General features: G+C 65.1%; 3 protein-coding genes across 3 annotated transcripts; 1 reads left to right on the top strand and 2 right to left on the bottom strand.

Moving 5' to 3' along the window:
- Positions 1-1,521: 1,521 nt before the first annotated feature.
- STPG3 (sperm-tail PG-rich repeat containing 3) lies at positions 1,522-2,913 on the bottom strand. The gene is made up of 6 exons (XM_047769307.1): positions 2,789-2,913; positions 2,552-2,718; positions 2,309-2,445; positions 2,132-2,218; positions 1,765-2,062; positions 1,522-1,668 (listed from the first exon to the last, which is right to left on the bottom strand). The coding sequence occupies exons 1-6, from the start codon at positions 2,911-2,913 to the stop codon at positions 1,535-1,537; spliced, it is 948 nt and encodes a 315-aa protein (XP_047625263.1). The 3' UTR covers positions 1,522-1,534.
- A 1,971-nt stretch (positions 2,914-4,884) lies between these two features.
- Positions 4,885-8,447, top strand: FAM166A (family with sequence similarity 166 member A). The gene is made up of 7 exons (XM_047769062.1): positions 4,885-5,185; positions 6,443-6,657; positions 6,738-7,000; positions 7,091-7,217; positions 7,500-7,594; positions 7,891-8,008; positions 8,359-8,447. Exons 1-7 carry the CDS (start codon positions 5,130-5,132, stop codon positions 8,445-8,447), a joined length of 963 nt encoding a protein of 320 aa, XP_047625018.1. The 5' UTR covers positions 4,885-5,129.
- On the bottom strand, positions 8,440-10,872 carry TUBB4B (tubulin beta 4B class IVb). Its single transcript, XM_047769061.1, has 4 exons — positions 10,720-10,872; positions 10,317-10,425; positions 10,129-10,239; positions 8,440-9,643 (listed from the first exon to the last, which is right to left on the bottom strand). Exons 1-4 carry the CDS (start codon positions 10,774-10,776, stop codon positions 8,583-8,585), a joined length of 1,338 nt encoding a protein of 445 aa, XP_047625017.1. The 5' UTR covers positions 10,777-10,872; the 3' UTR covers positions 8,440-8,582.
- Positions 10,873-13,517: the final 2,645 nt, after the last annotated feature.

The raw sequence follows: 13,517 nt of genomic DNA, 5'->3' as shown, positions 1-13,517 counted from the left end.
TCAAGCTAAAGTCCAGGCTGACTCTCTCTTGGTTCCAGGCCTTTCCTTGTCCCTTGCGGTACAAGAAGCTCCTACAGGGACAGTGGGCACGACCTGCTCGGCACTCTCCTCGGGCTCCCGGTTGCCAAGGGTGCAAGCCCCTGGAGCCAGCGCACAGCCTCTGCAGCTTCTCCACCCCTCCGGTTCACCTTCCATCCCCCAGCCCCAGATTCTCCCAAGCTTGGCCACACCAAACCCCACACCCTCTCCCTTCTCGTGTGCCTTGGCTTCCAAAGTTCGCTCGGCCAGAAGTTCCCTTCCTGCTGCCTGGCAAACTTGAGCTCATCTTTGAAAGCCCATTCCTCCCCTGCCTCCTCCAGGAAGCCCTCCCTCCTCAGCACAACTGGAGATTTTTTCATCCTTTCTGCTGGTCCCACTCCTGGCTTAGAGCCCTAGTGGTTGCTGGTGGTACCGCTGTGAGCAGAGCTCCTGGTCCCCCCAACCTGGACCAAACTCCCAAGGCCGGCGCTCCCACAGCCCTGTCTCAGTTGCCCCCTGGCCGAGCTGGTCAGCCCGGGGCCCAGTGCCAACGGTCCGCAGTCTCACGGCTCCAATTCCCGGGGTGCCAGGCTCGGGCCCCAGCTGGTTGGGCCCCAGAGGAGGCTGCAGGTGCCTGGCACCCATGTTCCCTTGTCCTTGGTTCCTCTGCGACAACCAAGGCATGAGACCAACACCAGGGGAGCCGCTCTTGCAGGGCCTTTGTGAAGAAGTGGAGCTCCCGCAGAGGAGACAGAGGAGGGGGCCTGGCCCAGGGCTTGGGTGGCACAGGAGCACCCTCGGAGGAATAGGTGCAGTGACTGGAGACCCCACGAGCTGCAGGTGAGGCCCCTGCAGGGAGGCAGTCTTGGGCAGAGCCCTGGGTAGGAGGGCAGGGCTCCTGGGGTGAGGAGTCCAGCCGTTGGACTGCCGCTGTGGGCTGGGCTCGGCCCTCACGGGTGAAGGCCCGGGGAGCCTGTTGGCTGCAGCTTGGCCTGCGTGGCTGTGTGACTTCACAGGCTCTTTGGGCAGGTGCTGGGGGAAGAAGGGCCAGGCCCTAACAAGCTGGTCCTCTGGGCCCTACCTGGCAGATGGGCAGGCAGATCTCACATCAAGGTGGCAATGGATCATGCCCCCACCTCCACCCCAACAGTGCCACCCCTGCCACCCTAGAGAAGAGAGCACTGAAGGGCAAGTGAAGAGCCAGCCCTGGCCAGGGAGGACCGGACACGACAGGTCAGCTGAGGGCCACACCTGCAGGATAGCCCAGTGGGCAAGGGACAGCGGCCAAGCACACAACAGAATTCAGAGAAAGCAGCAGCTTCTCTATAGAGCAAGGGGGTGGGAAGGAGGAGGCTTCAGGCTGAGCCCTCCTCACCCTCAGCTCGCAGAAGCATCGGCCAGCCAGGAGGTTGGGCTGGGGTGCCCAGAGGGTCAGAAGGCCAGGTGGGGACACTGAGTTCCAGAGGGAGGCCAGGGTAACCCCTGGCAACCGAGCGGCCCCCGCACCCGGTGGGCTCTAGAGTGTGCAGAAGGGGCCCGTGTCGTGGCGCTTGGGTCTTCGCACGCCTTGGATGACCGCCCGGGGTGCCCAGGGGAAGCGTGTGCTGTAGCGGTCCTCCACGTCGTAGGCAGCGGGGCCCGGGGTGCAGGCTGCAGAGAAAGAAGGGAGGAGCCGTGCGCAAGGCCTGCCCCCCACCCCCCACATGCCACCCGGAGCCCCCCTCCCCCAGGCCCCTGCTCCCTTACAGGAGCCCACCCAGGAGGCCAGCAGCGGCGAGCGGCTCATGGAGAAGGCGGGCGGGCTTGGGCTCCGCAGACGGCACCCAGGAAGGATGTTGTAGCTGTTGGGGCTGGGGCCCGTCTCGTCCCGTGGGGCTGGAGGAGGGGGCTGCAGGGGGCGCTGGGCCCAGGGCCCCACACCCCATGCCTGCAGCCGCCCGGGGCGGGCTCTGGCCCGGGGGGGCCTGGAGCCGGGGTGGCCCCCAAAGCTGAAGGCCGGCCCTGCAGGCGGGCTGAGCAGCTGGTAGTCGGCAGGTGACGGCCACTGCGGGGAGAAGCTGCTACAGGACCGTCCCTGGAGGGCCCCCCCGGACCCGCGGGGTGAGCTCCCCACCTTTTGCTCTCGGTTGAAGTCAGCTTTCTGGGTGAAGGGGCTTTCGCTCTGGAACCACATGGTCTGCCAGGCCCTGCGGCCACCGCCCTCTGCAGTGGAGGGCCGTGTCACACCAGGGAGGCTGATGGCTGGGGTCCCACTCCTGGGGCGGGTGAGGGCACGGGGAGGGGCACAAACCGTGGGGGGGGGGTGCTTGCGGCCGATGCTGAAGTGAGGGTGTGGGAAGGACGAGCGTATGGAAGCATCTGGCACCTGGTACCTGGTGGGGCCGGGGACATCCAGGTCGGTCCCGACGGGAGGGCGTCGCTCCAGCACTGGCAGAAAGCAAGCTCTGGGTCTGGGTCCTCCCGGGGGCGCCCCCGCAGCCCCTGCCTGCCTCCTGAAGGAACTGGGGCTGGGGGAGCAGGAACCCTCCCTCACACGGCTCCTTCCGGGTCCAGGCGCAGGCGGGCGGGGGCCCGGAGAGGAGGCCCATGTGCATCCTGGGGCCTGCTGGAAGCTCCTGCACCCCTGGGGGCCACCTCTCACCCCAGGCGGCCCCCAGCTCCAGCTCCAGGCCTGACAGCAGCACAGCAGCACCGGGCCTCCTGCGAGAGTCGTGGACAGCCGCTGTTGGCCCAGCCCGATGGCCACCCCCCTCTGCTGCCCGCAGCCCGCCTGTCGCCCGGGAGGTACAGGGAAGGCAGAAGTGTCATCTGTCTCAGGGGGCCGTGGGTCCAGTGTTTGCCTCCATAGATGTGAAAATTTGCCAGGAATTTAACGGCCTTCTGGTCAAAATTCATTGTTAGGGTCTCTGGCTCCCTCCTCCAGGGACGTCATGGGGTTCTGTGACCTCACCGGCTGGCAGTGCCCCCACCGTCGCCAGGGCCTCCCTGGAGAAGCAGCAGTGTCCAGCCCTGGAGGAGCCCCTGCCCTGACCGGCCAGGTGGGTGCCTGGGACCGGCCTTGGCGAGTAGCCCCGCGGCCCCACCCCTGGCTCGGCCTCCTTTCCTCCCTCCCCCTTTCCTGGCCCAACCTTCCACTTTCCTGGATTTTAGGGTCTCCCAGGGAGTTGGAGGTCCACTCTAGTAGGGCTTCTGGGGAGACCGAGGCCTTGGCAGAGCTGGGGGTGCCGAGCTGTGCACGGCCGTTGGAAGGAGGTGTCAGGCGGGGGGGGGGGGGGGGGGGTCCAGGAGCCGCCTGGAAACTGCCCTGGGGAAAGCAGGGCAGCAGTGGGGGGGGCCGCGTGGACCGGGCTGACCTTCAGGCAGGCCCAGCGGCCCTGGCAGGGCTGAGGTGTGGGGCACAGGGGCTGCAAGCTATCCCGAGTGGACGGAGCTACTTAGGCTGCAACGCAAAGGAACAACGAGGCTGAGTGAGCCACAGTCCATCTGGCCAGCAGGGCCCCCCAGAGCCAACCAGCCGACCAGCCCCAGCCCTGGCCCTGACCTTGGCCTAAGCTAGGCAGGACCCGGCCCGAACGTCTTACCCTCCGTGTCCTCTCCAGACCCCTCCCATCCAGCACGGACCCTGCCTGGCTGGGCGGGCGGTCCAGATGGACAGACTGGTAGAGAACTCTTAGAAAAAATACACATTTTGGAGTTTCCGTTGTATCTCAGCAGTGACAAACCCAATAGTGTCCATGAGGGCACAGGTTCGATCCCTGGCCTCACTCAGTGGGTTAAGAATCTGGCGCATGAGCTGTGGTGTAGGTTGCAGACCTGGCTTGGATCCTGCCTTGCTGTGACTGTGGTGTAGGCCGGCAGCTACAGCTCTGATGCAACCCCTGGCCTGGGACCCTCCGTATGCCGCAGGAGTTCCCGTCGTGGCTCAGTGGTTAACAAATCCAACTAGGAACCACGAGGTTTCGGGTTCCACCCCTGGCCTGGCTCAGTGCTTCCATCCCTGGCCCGGCCATGAGCTGGATGCGGCTCGGATCCGCGTGGCTGTGGCTGTGGCTGTGGTGGAGGCTCCCATGCGACCGCCTAGCCTGGGACCCTCCGTGTGCCGCGGGTCATGGGGAGCGCGGGCCTCTCCCGGGGATGGGGACGTGCTCGCCCGTCGCCCCGAACACCCATCACGTCCTCAGGACAGACGCACCAAGCGGAAGCCCTGGGCCAAAGCGGAGCCGTCTGGAGGCACTTGCCCCATGTCCCCAGGTTCCAGGTGGTTCTCATGCTGCCCAGGTGTGTCTGAAACCGCCAGCAGCATCGTCCCGGCGGCGTTTATCCGGGGGAGGCTCCGTCTTCTGCCCGTTTGTGCACAGACGCCGGTCCCCGAGGCGGCGACATTAACGTGCGTGCTTCTCTCTCTCGGGGACTCTTTTTTTAGGTTTGTTCTGTCGGTTCTTTCTACCGATATCATATCTGCACCGAACACTTGCTGCAAACGTTTGTCCCGGTTTGTCGTCCGTCTTTGAATACTGCGTGCACTGCTTTTCTTTTCCACATCTGCGTGACGTGTCTTTGAACCCACTGGTCTTTTCCTCTCTGGTGGTTTTCCTCATTTTTATGGTGAGAAAGTCCTCCCCTCACACACACACAATCAGGACGTGTTTAAAACGGAAAAGAGTGCTCAGCGCCAGGGAAAATGCCCTCCAGGACAGCGTCCCCGCAGCTCTGCGGCTAGACCGTCCCTCCGAGGATGGCGACGCCGCTGCCAAAGCTCCCGGGGCCTCTGGTCTGAGAAAGGGGCCTGGGGGGGGGGCTCCCCTAGCCTCACGCTGGGGGCTGTTGTTCACTTGGCTACTGGTGTCCTGCAGGCAGCAAGCCCAGGCCCCACGTCGACCCTCGCTTCCTCGCGGGGCGGACTCAGCTGCAACTAGTCCTGGTTTTCCAAGCTCTGGGTCCTCAGTCTGCCACCTCCCGGCCTGCCTGGGCCTCAGTGTCCGGACCATGAAATGGGCGTGTGTTCGGCGGCCTCGTCACAATGGTTGCCAGGCAACAGGGCTCCTCTCCCCGAGGGAGCAAGATGCAGGCAGCAGAGGGGCTGGAGCTGGACACAGCAGAGCTGAGCCGAGATGACAACCACTCAGAAGCACAGCCTCTTTCCGCCAGAACCTCACTACATCCCTGGGTAAGCCCCGGAGCCCCGGACGGAGGGAGGCTGGGGCCAGGCATCGGGGAGCAGGGCTGGGGCCTGTGTGCTCAAGGCCAGCTGTGAGGGGCGCCCCAGGAGGCAGCGGCCAGAGGGTGGGGCCCTTGAGCAGGAGCCTGGCCTGTGGACCTGGGAGGCCAGGGAGTGGGGGTGGGGCTGCAGGGGCCTGGTAACCCCCCTGCTGCTGCAGGCATATACTGGTTGTCAGCATGTTTGTGGAGCGCAGAAACGGGGGGCAGCCTGACAGCTGGGGAGACTGGCCTCTCACTCCAGAGAGTGCCACGCTTTACAGAGAGATCAGCATCCCGAGTGGACGGATGGCCGCGGATAGCCAGGCTGCTTCAGCGGCTGCCCCCACGTCAAAATCAGAGACAGGCCTCCCCAGCGTGTGTGGGCACACCTGCACACATATCCACGTGCAAGGAAAAGCCTGGGAAGAACCAGCCTCATCTTGGCGTCCCTGTCGTGGTGCAGTAGAAACGAATCCAACTAGGAACCATGACACTGCGGGTTCGGTCCCTGGCCTCGCTCAGTGGGTTAAGCATCCGGCGTTGCTGTGGCGGTGGTGCAGGCCGGCGGCTACAGCTCCGATCGGACCCCTAGCCTGGGAACCTCCATGTGCCACGGGTGCGGCCCTAAAAAGCAAGCGAGCAAACAAACAAAAGGACCAGACCCCTCTCTTGGGCAAGACGACCCTGAAGAGGCTCTGCCTTCAGCCTTGCTCAGCTCGTTAACGAACCTGCCTTCACTTTAGCAGATTTAGAAAGAAAACAACTCACATTCCATGGGTGTCACACCGGCCACCCTTCAGGGCTTAGCAGCAGACACCCCCACAACGCTCAGCTCAACCTCGCCTCCCACCAGCCGCCTGGGCAGCCACCGGCCGCTCCTTCCTGGTGGGACCACCTCGTGTACAGCCGGCTCCCCTGTGCCTCAGCCCAGACCCTGTCACCATCCCTATTCGCTCTGAGGGGACAGAGCTCCCCGTTCCGTTCCCTCCTCTCTGAGCCCCTTGTTGTTGGAAGGTGGCTGGGTGCCGGGGCGGGGGGATGCCCCAATGGCGATCGTGTCGACGGAGCACCCCTCCTGGGGGTGGGGCTCTTCTCAGTGCTTGGCGAGGGCTGCCCGTTGGAGCCTCGAGCGTCCCAGAAGGCAGGGGAGGTGGAACAGCCTGCCTGTGGCCAGCAGGCCGGCTGTGCGCCTGCTCGCAGGGGCCTCCCCCTCTCTCCTTCGCAGCTACGCTGGCTTCTACCCGCAGCTGCGCTACCAGGTGGGGGACACCTACGGGCGCACCACGGCGCAGCTGCTCACAGACCCCAGCGTGCGCAAGAGCCCCTGCTCCGTGCTGTCCCCCATAGCCAAGCCCAAGTTCATCGAGGACTTCAGCAAATCCAAGCCGCCTCTCGTGCCCTGCCGTGACCTGACCGAGCCCTACCTCCCCCACTACACTGGTAACCGCCTGCCCACGGGCCCTGCTGCTCCAGGGACGTCCTCCCACCCGCTGTCGCTCAAGGCTGCTCTGTCCATACAGGTCGGAAGCCCTACAAGAACTTTGAGGTCCTGGGCCGGTTCCCACCACAGGGGGTGGATGCCCAGGGGCCACTGGAGGCAGAGAAGGTTGCCTGGCAAGCCCCACTGCCTGCAGGGTTCATGCCCTACCCCCCCTACCCGCCATGCCCACCAGGCAGGAAGGGGGACTCCAGGGACCTCGGACACCCGGGCCTGCGGCTGGCCTTAGGGGAAGAGGGCTGGAAGAGCACCACCCCTGCCCACGAGGCCCCCGGGCAGTACCAGGTAACTGGGAGCCCAGGGAGCTGTGGGAGGAGCCTCACCCCAGCCAGGCCCAGGTGGGGGCTGGGGTGGTGACTTCCCGCCTGCTTTCAGCTGTACCACTGCAGGCAGGATATGTACCCGCCCCCAGGGCACCAGCAGGAGACCCTAGGCGTGGGCAGGCTCCACAGGCTGCCGCAGCTGGACCACCCCAACCTGATCCAACGCAAGGCCATCTCAGGTGGGTGCCGGGGCCCAGGCTAGGGGACAGCCAACAGCCCCCCAAGGCTGCAAGGCCCCTGGCGGGGGGGCATCCGACCCTGCCCCCTCCCAGGGCTGCAAGAGCCCAGGCAGGTCTGGGGAGAGCACTGAGGTGACAGGCCGTGCAAGGGCTCTGGCCCCACCCCGACCCCACCAGCAGCGTTTAGGGTGGAAGAGGGGTCCTGACCTGACAGCCCTGGGAGCCCAGGGGAAGGTGGGAGACCTGGGGTGGGGGGACTCTGACCTCCTCCTCCCCTCCCAGGCTATGCTGGCTTCATCCCCCGCTTTGCCTGGGTGATGGGGACGAATTACCACGATGGGCTCACGCAGGCCATGGATGAGTTTGACAAGAGCCAGGTACGTGCACACCACGCCCATACCTGCTCCCAGGTGCCCACCGAAGCATGCCACGCCTCGGCCCTCTGCGGGTTCTGCTGGCCCAGAGAGGCTGCTCCCCTCTGCCCCCTTCCTCCCAGTCCTTCCGGCCAGGTCTGGGCCCCCAGCTCTGGAGTGTTGTTGGGGGGGGGGACAGAAGAGACGCTTGAGCCACCTCCCAGGAGAATGAATGCCAGCCCCGTACCCACTGGGGCCTTCTGCTTACCGGTTTCCAGCTGGGGGAGGTAGCACAGGGCAGGGCCTGCCTGTCTCCCCAGTTCCTGCTCAGAAATCCCATCTGCGCCCTGGGGGAGAGGCTGCCCAGAACGCACTGGCCCAGCAACGCCATCTACAACAGCCAGGGCCTGAGACCTTTCTACATGGGGTTCATACCATGTGAGTGCAGTAGACTCCTTGCCCACCTGACAGGCAAGGTCGTGGTGACACGCCACTGTGGGGAGGGGACGGTGGCTGGGGCCCCTCACCCCCACCAAGCCACAGGCAGGCCCGCCGTGTGACCACAGGGTTCCCCTGAGTCAGACTCCCTGCTGTCCCCGGCGTGGCAGGGCAGGGGCTCACACCGAAAACTAGAAGCTTCCCTGTGCACAGCCAGGCCCGCCTCCAAGAGGCAGGTGCCCAGGGAACCCTCCCCTCCCCAGGAGTCTGCGTGTTCCCAGGCTGCGCCCACCCTCCCAACGGCCACCTGCACGCTCACCCTGAGCTCGCCGCGGCCTTGCCCTTTGCAGCCGCACGGGACAACTACGCGCTGACCTTCGGCAACAGCACCCGAAAAGCCTATCAGAAAGAACTGGAGAGGCGAAAGCAGCCACTATGAAAAGGCTTTAATGGTGGTGTCTGTACAGCATGTGATGTCGAGACAGGAAGAAGAACAGATACACACACGATGAGACGGAGCTATCAGAGAACAGGCTGGGAGTGAATAAAGAGGTCCCATGGGTACCACACGGCCCTAGGCCACCTCCTCCTCGGCCTCCTCCTCGAACTCGCCCTCCTCCTCGGCCGTGGCGTCCTGGTACTGCTGGTACTCGGACACCAGGTCGTTCATGTTGCTCTCGGCCTCGGTGAACTCCATCTCGTCCATGCCCTCGCCCGTGTACCAGTGCAGGAAGGCCTTGCGCCGGAACATGGCCGTGAACTGCTCCGAGATGCGCTTGAACAGCTCCTGGATGGCCGTGCTGTTGCCGATGAAGGTGGCCGACATCTTGAGGCCGCGCGGCGGGATGTCGCACACGGCCGTCTTGACGTTGTTGGGGATCCACTCCACGAAGTAGCTGCTGTTCTTGTTCTGCACGTTGAGCATCTGCTCGTCCACCTCCTTCATGGACATGCGGCCCCTGAACACAGCAGCCACCGTCAGGTAGCGGCCGTGGCGCGGGTCGCAGGCGGCCATCATGTTCTTGGCGTCGAACATCTGCTGCGTGAGCTCGGGCACCGTCAGCGCGCGGTACTGCTGGCTGCCGCGGCTGGTCAGCGGCGCGAAGCCGGGCATGAAGAAGTGCAGGCGCGGGAAGGGCACCATGTTCACGGCCAGCTTGCGCAGGTCGGCGTTGAGCTGGCCGGGGAAGCGCAGGCAGGTGGTGACCCCGCTCATGGTGGCCGACACCAGGTGGTTGAGGTCCCCGTAGGTGGGCGTGGTCAGCTTCAGGGTGCGGAAGCAGATGTCGTACAGGGCCTCGTTGTCGATGCAGTAGGTCTCGTCCGTGTTCTCCACCAGCTGGTGCACGGAGAGGGTGGCGTTGTAGGGCTCCACCACCGTGTCCGACACCTTGGGCGAGGGCACCACGCTGAAGGTGTTCATGATGCGGTCGGGGTACTCCTCCCGGATCTTGCTGATGAGCAGGGTGCCCATCCCAGACCCGGTCCCCCCACCCAGCGAGTGGGTCAGCTGGAAGCCCTGCAGGCAGTCACAGCTCTCTGCCTCCTTCCTCACGACATCCAGCACCGAGTCGACAAGCTCTGCGCCTTCTGTGTAGTGCCCCTTGGCCCAGTTGTTCCCGGCACCACTCTGACCTGTAAGAGGGCAGCCGATCACTCTGGGGCCACCAAAGAGGCCAAATAACACACCGTGTGGTGACGCACAAAGCCCATCCTGCAGAAGAGCCGACAAACCCCCCAAACTGATAAGACGACAATCACCCCATTAAAAGTTAAGGAGCCAAGCTAAGGTCGTCGAACAAGCTGGCCGCTCCCACAGGCAGCGCCTGCCAATTCCCACAGGAAGCCGAGCTGCCGCTGTCACCACCCCAGCCTTGTCAGCAGGGAGATGACATCTGCTCCTTCCCCAAGCACCGACAGCTGGGCCTTCCCCCGAAAGCCGCTTTAGGAGAGGGGATTGAGGGATTCAAGGCGGGGGGTTGCCCCGGAGCCCAGCCTCTACGGGGCACAGTGGCTCAGGACCTCGGCTCTGCGGTCCTGAAGACGGCGACCTTGGGCACCCCTTGACCTCTGAGTCGTTCTAGCTATCAAGCCACCACCCAACCGGAGCCGCCGCTCACCGAAGACAAAGTTGTCCGGCCTGAAGATCTGCCCGAAAGGCCCCGAGCGCACGGAGTCCATGGTGCCCGGCTCAAGGTCCACGAGCACGGCGCGAGGCACGTACTTGCCACCTGGGGGACAGGAGAGGGTCAGCGTGGCAAGGGCCGCCGGGCGGCAAGGGGGTGGGGAATGGGCGCGGGGGTCTCACCGGTGGCCTCGTTGTAGTACACGTTGATCCGCTCCAGCTGCAGGTCGCTGTCCCCATGGTAGGTGCCGGTAGGATCGATGCCATGCTCGTCGCTGATCACCTCCCAAAACTGCGGGAGACGCGGGCGGACCGGGGCTGAGTCACGCCGGAGCAGCCCGGAGCCCGCCCCGCCCCGGACGGCGCGGCCCTCCACTCCCCTCCCCCCACCCCCCTGCCACCGCCGCCGCCGCCGCCGCCACCAGCATGCCCCCGCCGGGCCGCGCAGCGGTCCTCGCCGGGTCTCGGGTCCCCGCGCCGCGCGGGGCCGCAATGCGGGGGCGCCGTCCGCCCGCTGCCGCCATCTTTCCTGGCGCCCGCCGGCCCCGCCCGGAGGATCTGCGCCAGACCCGATGCCTCAGTTCACCTTGGCGCCGATCTGGTTGCCGCACTGGCCGGCCTGCAGGTGCACGATCTCCCTCATGGCTGCGGCGGCGACGGCAGGGGCGGAGGCGACGGCTGCGGCAGCAGGAGACCTGTAAGAAAAGCCGAAGAGCGGGCGCGCAGAGTGCTACAACCGACGCACCGCCGGCACTTATATACTCACCGCACCCGCCCCCGTCAGCCCGGTATTGGGCTACAGGAACGAGGCTGGCAAGCGGACTCGTTTGATTGGCTGAGGCCCGATCAATCGAGGGTTCTAAAGCCCACCCTACCAAAGCCTTTCACTCTTTATTGGTCAGCCGTGGCCTCAGCTCTCCCTATCAAAATGCCCCCCCTCGCTCTGCGGTGCTCTGTCCATTGGATGTTTCAAATGATTGATTTGTCCTTTCATTGGCTGGTCCTGGAGAGCACGCCGACAGGCTGGTGCTATTGGCTGCGCAGGGCGAGCGTCCTGGTAACCGCCGCAGTGCGCGGAGACTGTGAGGGCGGGGACGAGGCCTTCCGCCGGGCCGCGGAGGAGGGACGGCAGAGGGCTGGGGAAAGGGGGGCAGGCCGCGCCCCGTGGGCGAGCGCGAGGGCCCGGGCCCCGCCGTGCGCCTTCGGGTGGGCTTCCGGGCGCACCTTGGCGGGTCTCCGAGCCGCGGGGCGGTTCACGGCAGAGAGACGCGGGGCTCAGGGGCCAAGGGACGGCGGCGCCGGGGCGGGCGTTTCGGTGGAGTCGGACCCTCCCCGCAGAGCAGCGGAGGCCCTAGGGCTCCCTGCTCCCTTCCTTGGTCCGCAGGCTCGCACCCGTCGCGGGCAAGGTGAGGGAGCACGTGGGCCCGCTGCGCGGGGCTGGGGCGAGGGGCCGAGGCGGGGAGAGGTGGGCACGGGTGGGGAGAGGAGGGCGGGGCGGCACGGGGCTCTGCCCGGCAGCAGCTTGTTGTGGAGACCGCGCTGGCTCCGCGCCCGTCGCCTTGGTGCCTTGGCCCCAGGGGTGCACAGAGCTGCGTGGAGAGCAGGGCGGCGCCCAGGCCTCTAGGCAACCGTGGATCGGTACGCCCGGGTGGACAACTGCTTTTGCGTTTTGTGTGTTGTTCGCGGAGGCGGGGCCAACTTATGAAGGAAAAGCTGTTAAATTACATGCGGTCACCCCTTGAATCAATCGTTCTAGAAAGAGTACAGTTGCCTTATATTTGGGAAACATCTTAAAACACAATGAATTACTTGGGTCTTGGGTCCTCCCGTGCAGTCTCCCTGCCGTGCTAAACGGGGGGGGGGGGGGGGGGGGGCTCTAGGTTCTGATTTTCTCAGTAAGGTTCTTACTCTCCTTTGCTCCCCAACTCGAGGGCGTTGAAAACAATACCTGGTCATTTCTATCTAGAGAGAACCGCTTCCCTCCTCTCCATGTAATCCGTAATGCCCAGGGTCATGGCACACTGCAGGGTTGCGACACATCACCGTACACTTCGTGGTGGGTGACACTGTTGGGTCAGGCCGCGCGTGCTGGCATAGACACTGCCTTCCCGTCCCTGAGAGTGGGCTGCCGCTGTGCTCCTCGGGGCTGCAGTCCTGACCTGGAGGGTGAGTCAGCATGTACCAGGTGCTGCTTGTCAGTCCCAGCAGGGCCTGGGGACCAGCCCCCTCCATCCAGGAAGGTGGGTCTGGCTTCTCCTGGCCACAGGCTGTGGCGTATGGGGTGTGCAGGGTCACTGCCTGGCATTCTGGGTTCTCACAGTGCCCTGCAAAGTTGCTTAGCTGCCCAAACAGCAGTCTGCAAGGCCCTGGCACTGCAGCAGGGGGGTTCTTGGGCCTGGTAGCATTAAATTGTCACAAATCCACAAATTGGTGAGAAAAGGAGAAGCTCCGATTTTTCTCCAAGTCAGCTGTGCAAAGCCTGCTGAGGTTTCTCTTTGAGGTGTTTGTCAAAACCGTGCCACCTCAGCCACCCCCTGGACTGGGACCCCACTGGTACAGGCCCACTCCCTGTGACTGGTGCCCATGGGCCTGGGAGTCCAGTGCGGCACTGCTCCTTTACAGGAAACAAGAAGAGGTTGTGTCACTCACCCGGGAGAGAGCCCCAGAGCTCTCTCCGGGGCACCAGATTGTCTGCCTTGCCCTTCGGAAGTGAACACTGGCTGGGAACAAGACAGCCAGAGCCTCCCTGTGGCTCTCAGCCAAGGACCACAGTTGCCACTGCTGCACAGGGCTGGCGGGGGGAGGCCCTGCAGGTCCCCGCCCTCTGCCACAGAGTGGAGAGCTGGCCTTGCGTGGGGCAGAGGGCCCGGGCCCAGGTGTCTGGGCCCAGTGGGGGTCTGTGGCCTGGTGGGATGCAGGGCAGAGCAGGCCAGACCCAGGGAAGCCTGGGCCGGGACTGCGGGCGTGCCGGGCACCCGCCCCTCCCGCCCCAGCCTGCAGCTGTTGGAAGCTTCCACAACGACGGCTCTGTTTACCCGTGGCCATGGTCCCAGCGGGAGGGTGCGTTACCGCCCGGCAGGAGCAGCAGGCAGACAGTGATCCTCAGCCTCAAAGGACCCAGCAGTGAGCCTTTGTGGGCGGCCTCACCCGCCCCGGAAGGAGAGGCGCGGGAGTGCCGACCTCCCCTCTCAGCGCCTTCCCACTGGGGGGGGCCCCCACCATGTCCCCTGGGAACTAGCCAGGCCCAGCCCCTCCTCAGGGGACTTCCATGGGAGGGAGGCTGATGGCAGAACCCCTGGTGTATCCTGAGGCCACAAAATTGGGGGGAAGCCAAAAGGAGGGGGGGTGTGAGCCTATCGCGGGGGTCTTGCTCCCATGAAGCCC

The sequence above is a fragment of the Phacochoerus africanus genome, chromosome 2 (genome assembly GCF_016906955.1).
Source record: "Phacochoerus africanus isolate WHEZ1 chromosome 2, ROS_Pafr_v1, whole genome shotgun sequence".
Lineage (NCBI taxonomy): Eukaryota > Metazoa > Chordata > Mammalia > Artiodactyla > Suidae > Phacochoerus > Phacochoerus africanus.
The sequence above is the reverse complement of the archived record's forward strand: the minus strand, read 5'-3'. Positions and strand labels throughout refer to the sequence as shown.

Excerpts from the sequence above, each read along its gene's own strand:
- STPG3 (XM_047769307.1), bottom strand. The coding sequence starts at position 2,913 with ATGAATTTTGACCAGAAGGCCGTTAAATTCCTGGCAAATTTTCACATC. Across the intron at positions 2,219-2,308 it reads GCAAGCACCCCCCCCCCACG|GGCGGTGGCCGCAGGGCCTG; the intron begins GTTTGTGCCCCT and ends TCCACTGCAGAG. Across the intron at positions 1,669-1,764 it reads GGCCTCCTGGGTGGGCTCCT|CCTGCACCCCGGGCCCCGCT; the intron begins GTAAGGGAGCAG and ends CTTTCTCTGCAG.
- FAM166A (XM_047769062.1), top strand. The coding sequence starts at position 5,130 with ATGACAACCACTCAGAAGCACAGCCTCTTTCCGCCAGAACCTCACTAC. Across the intron at positions 7,001-7,090 it reads AGGCCCCCGGGCAGTACCAG|CTGTACCACTGCAGGCAGGA; the intron begins GTAACTGGGAGC and ends GCCTGCTTTCAG. Across the intron at positions 8,009-8,358 it reads CTACATGGGGTTCATACCAT|CCGCACGGGACAACTACGCG; the intron begins GTGAGTGCAGTA and ends TGCCCTTTGCAG.
- TUBB4B (XM_047769061.1), bottom strand. The coding sequence starts at position 10,776 with ATGAGGGAGATCGTGCACCTGCAGGCCGGCCAGTGCGGCAACCAGATC. Across the intron at positions 10,240-10,316 it reads GTACTACAACGAGGCCACCG|GTGGCAAGTACGTGCCTCGC; the intron begins GTGAGACCCCCG and ends CCTGTCCCCCAG. Across the intron at positions 9,644-10,128 it reads GCCGGACAACTTTGTCTTCG|GTCAGAGTGGTGCCGGGAAC; the intron begins GTGAGCGGCGGC and ends GCCCTCTTACAG.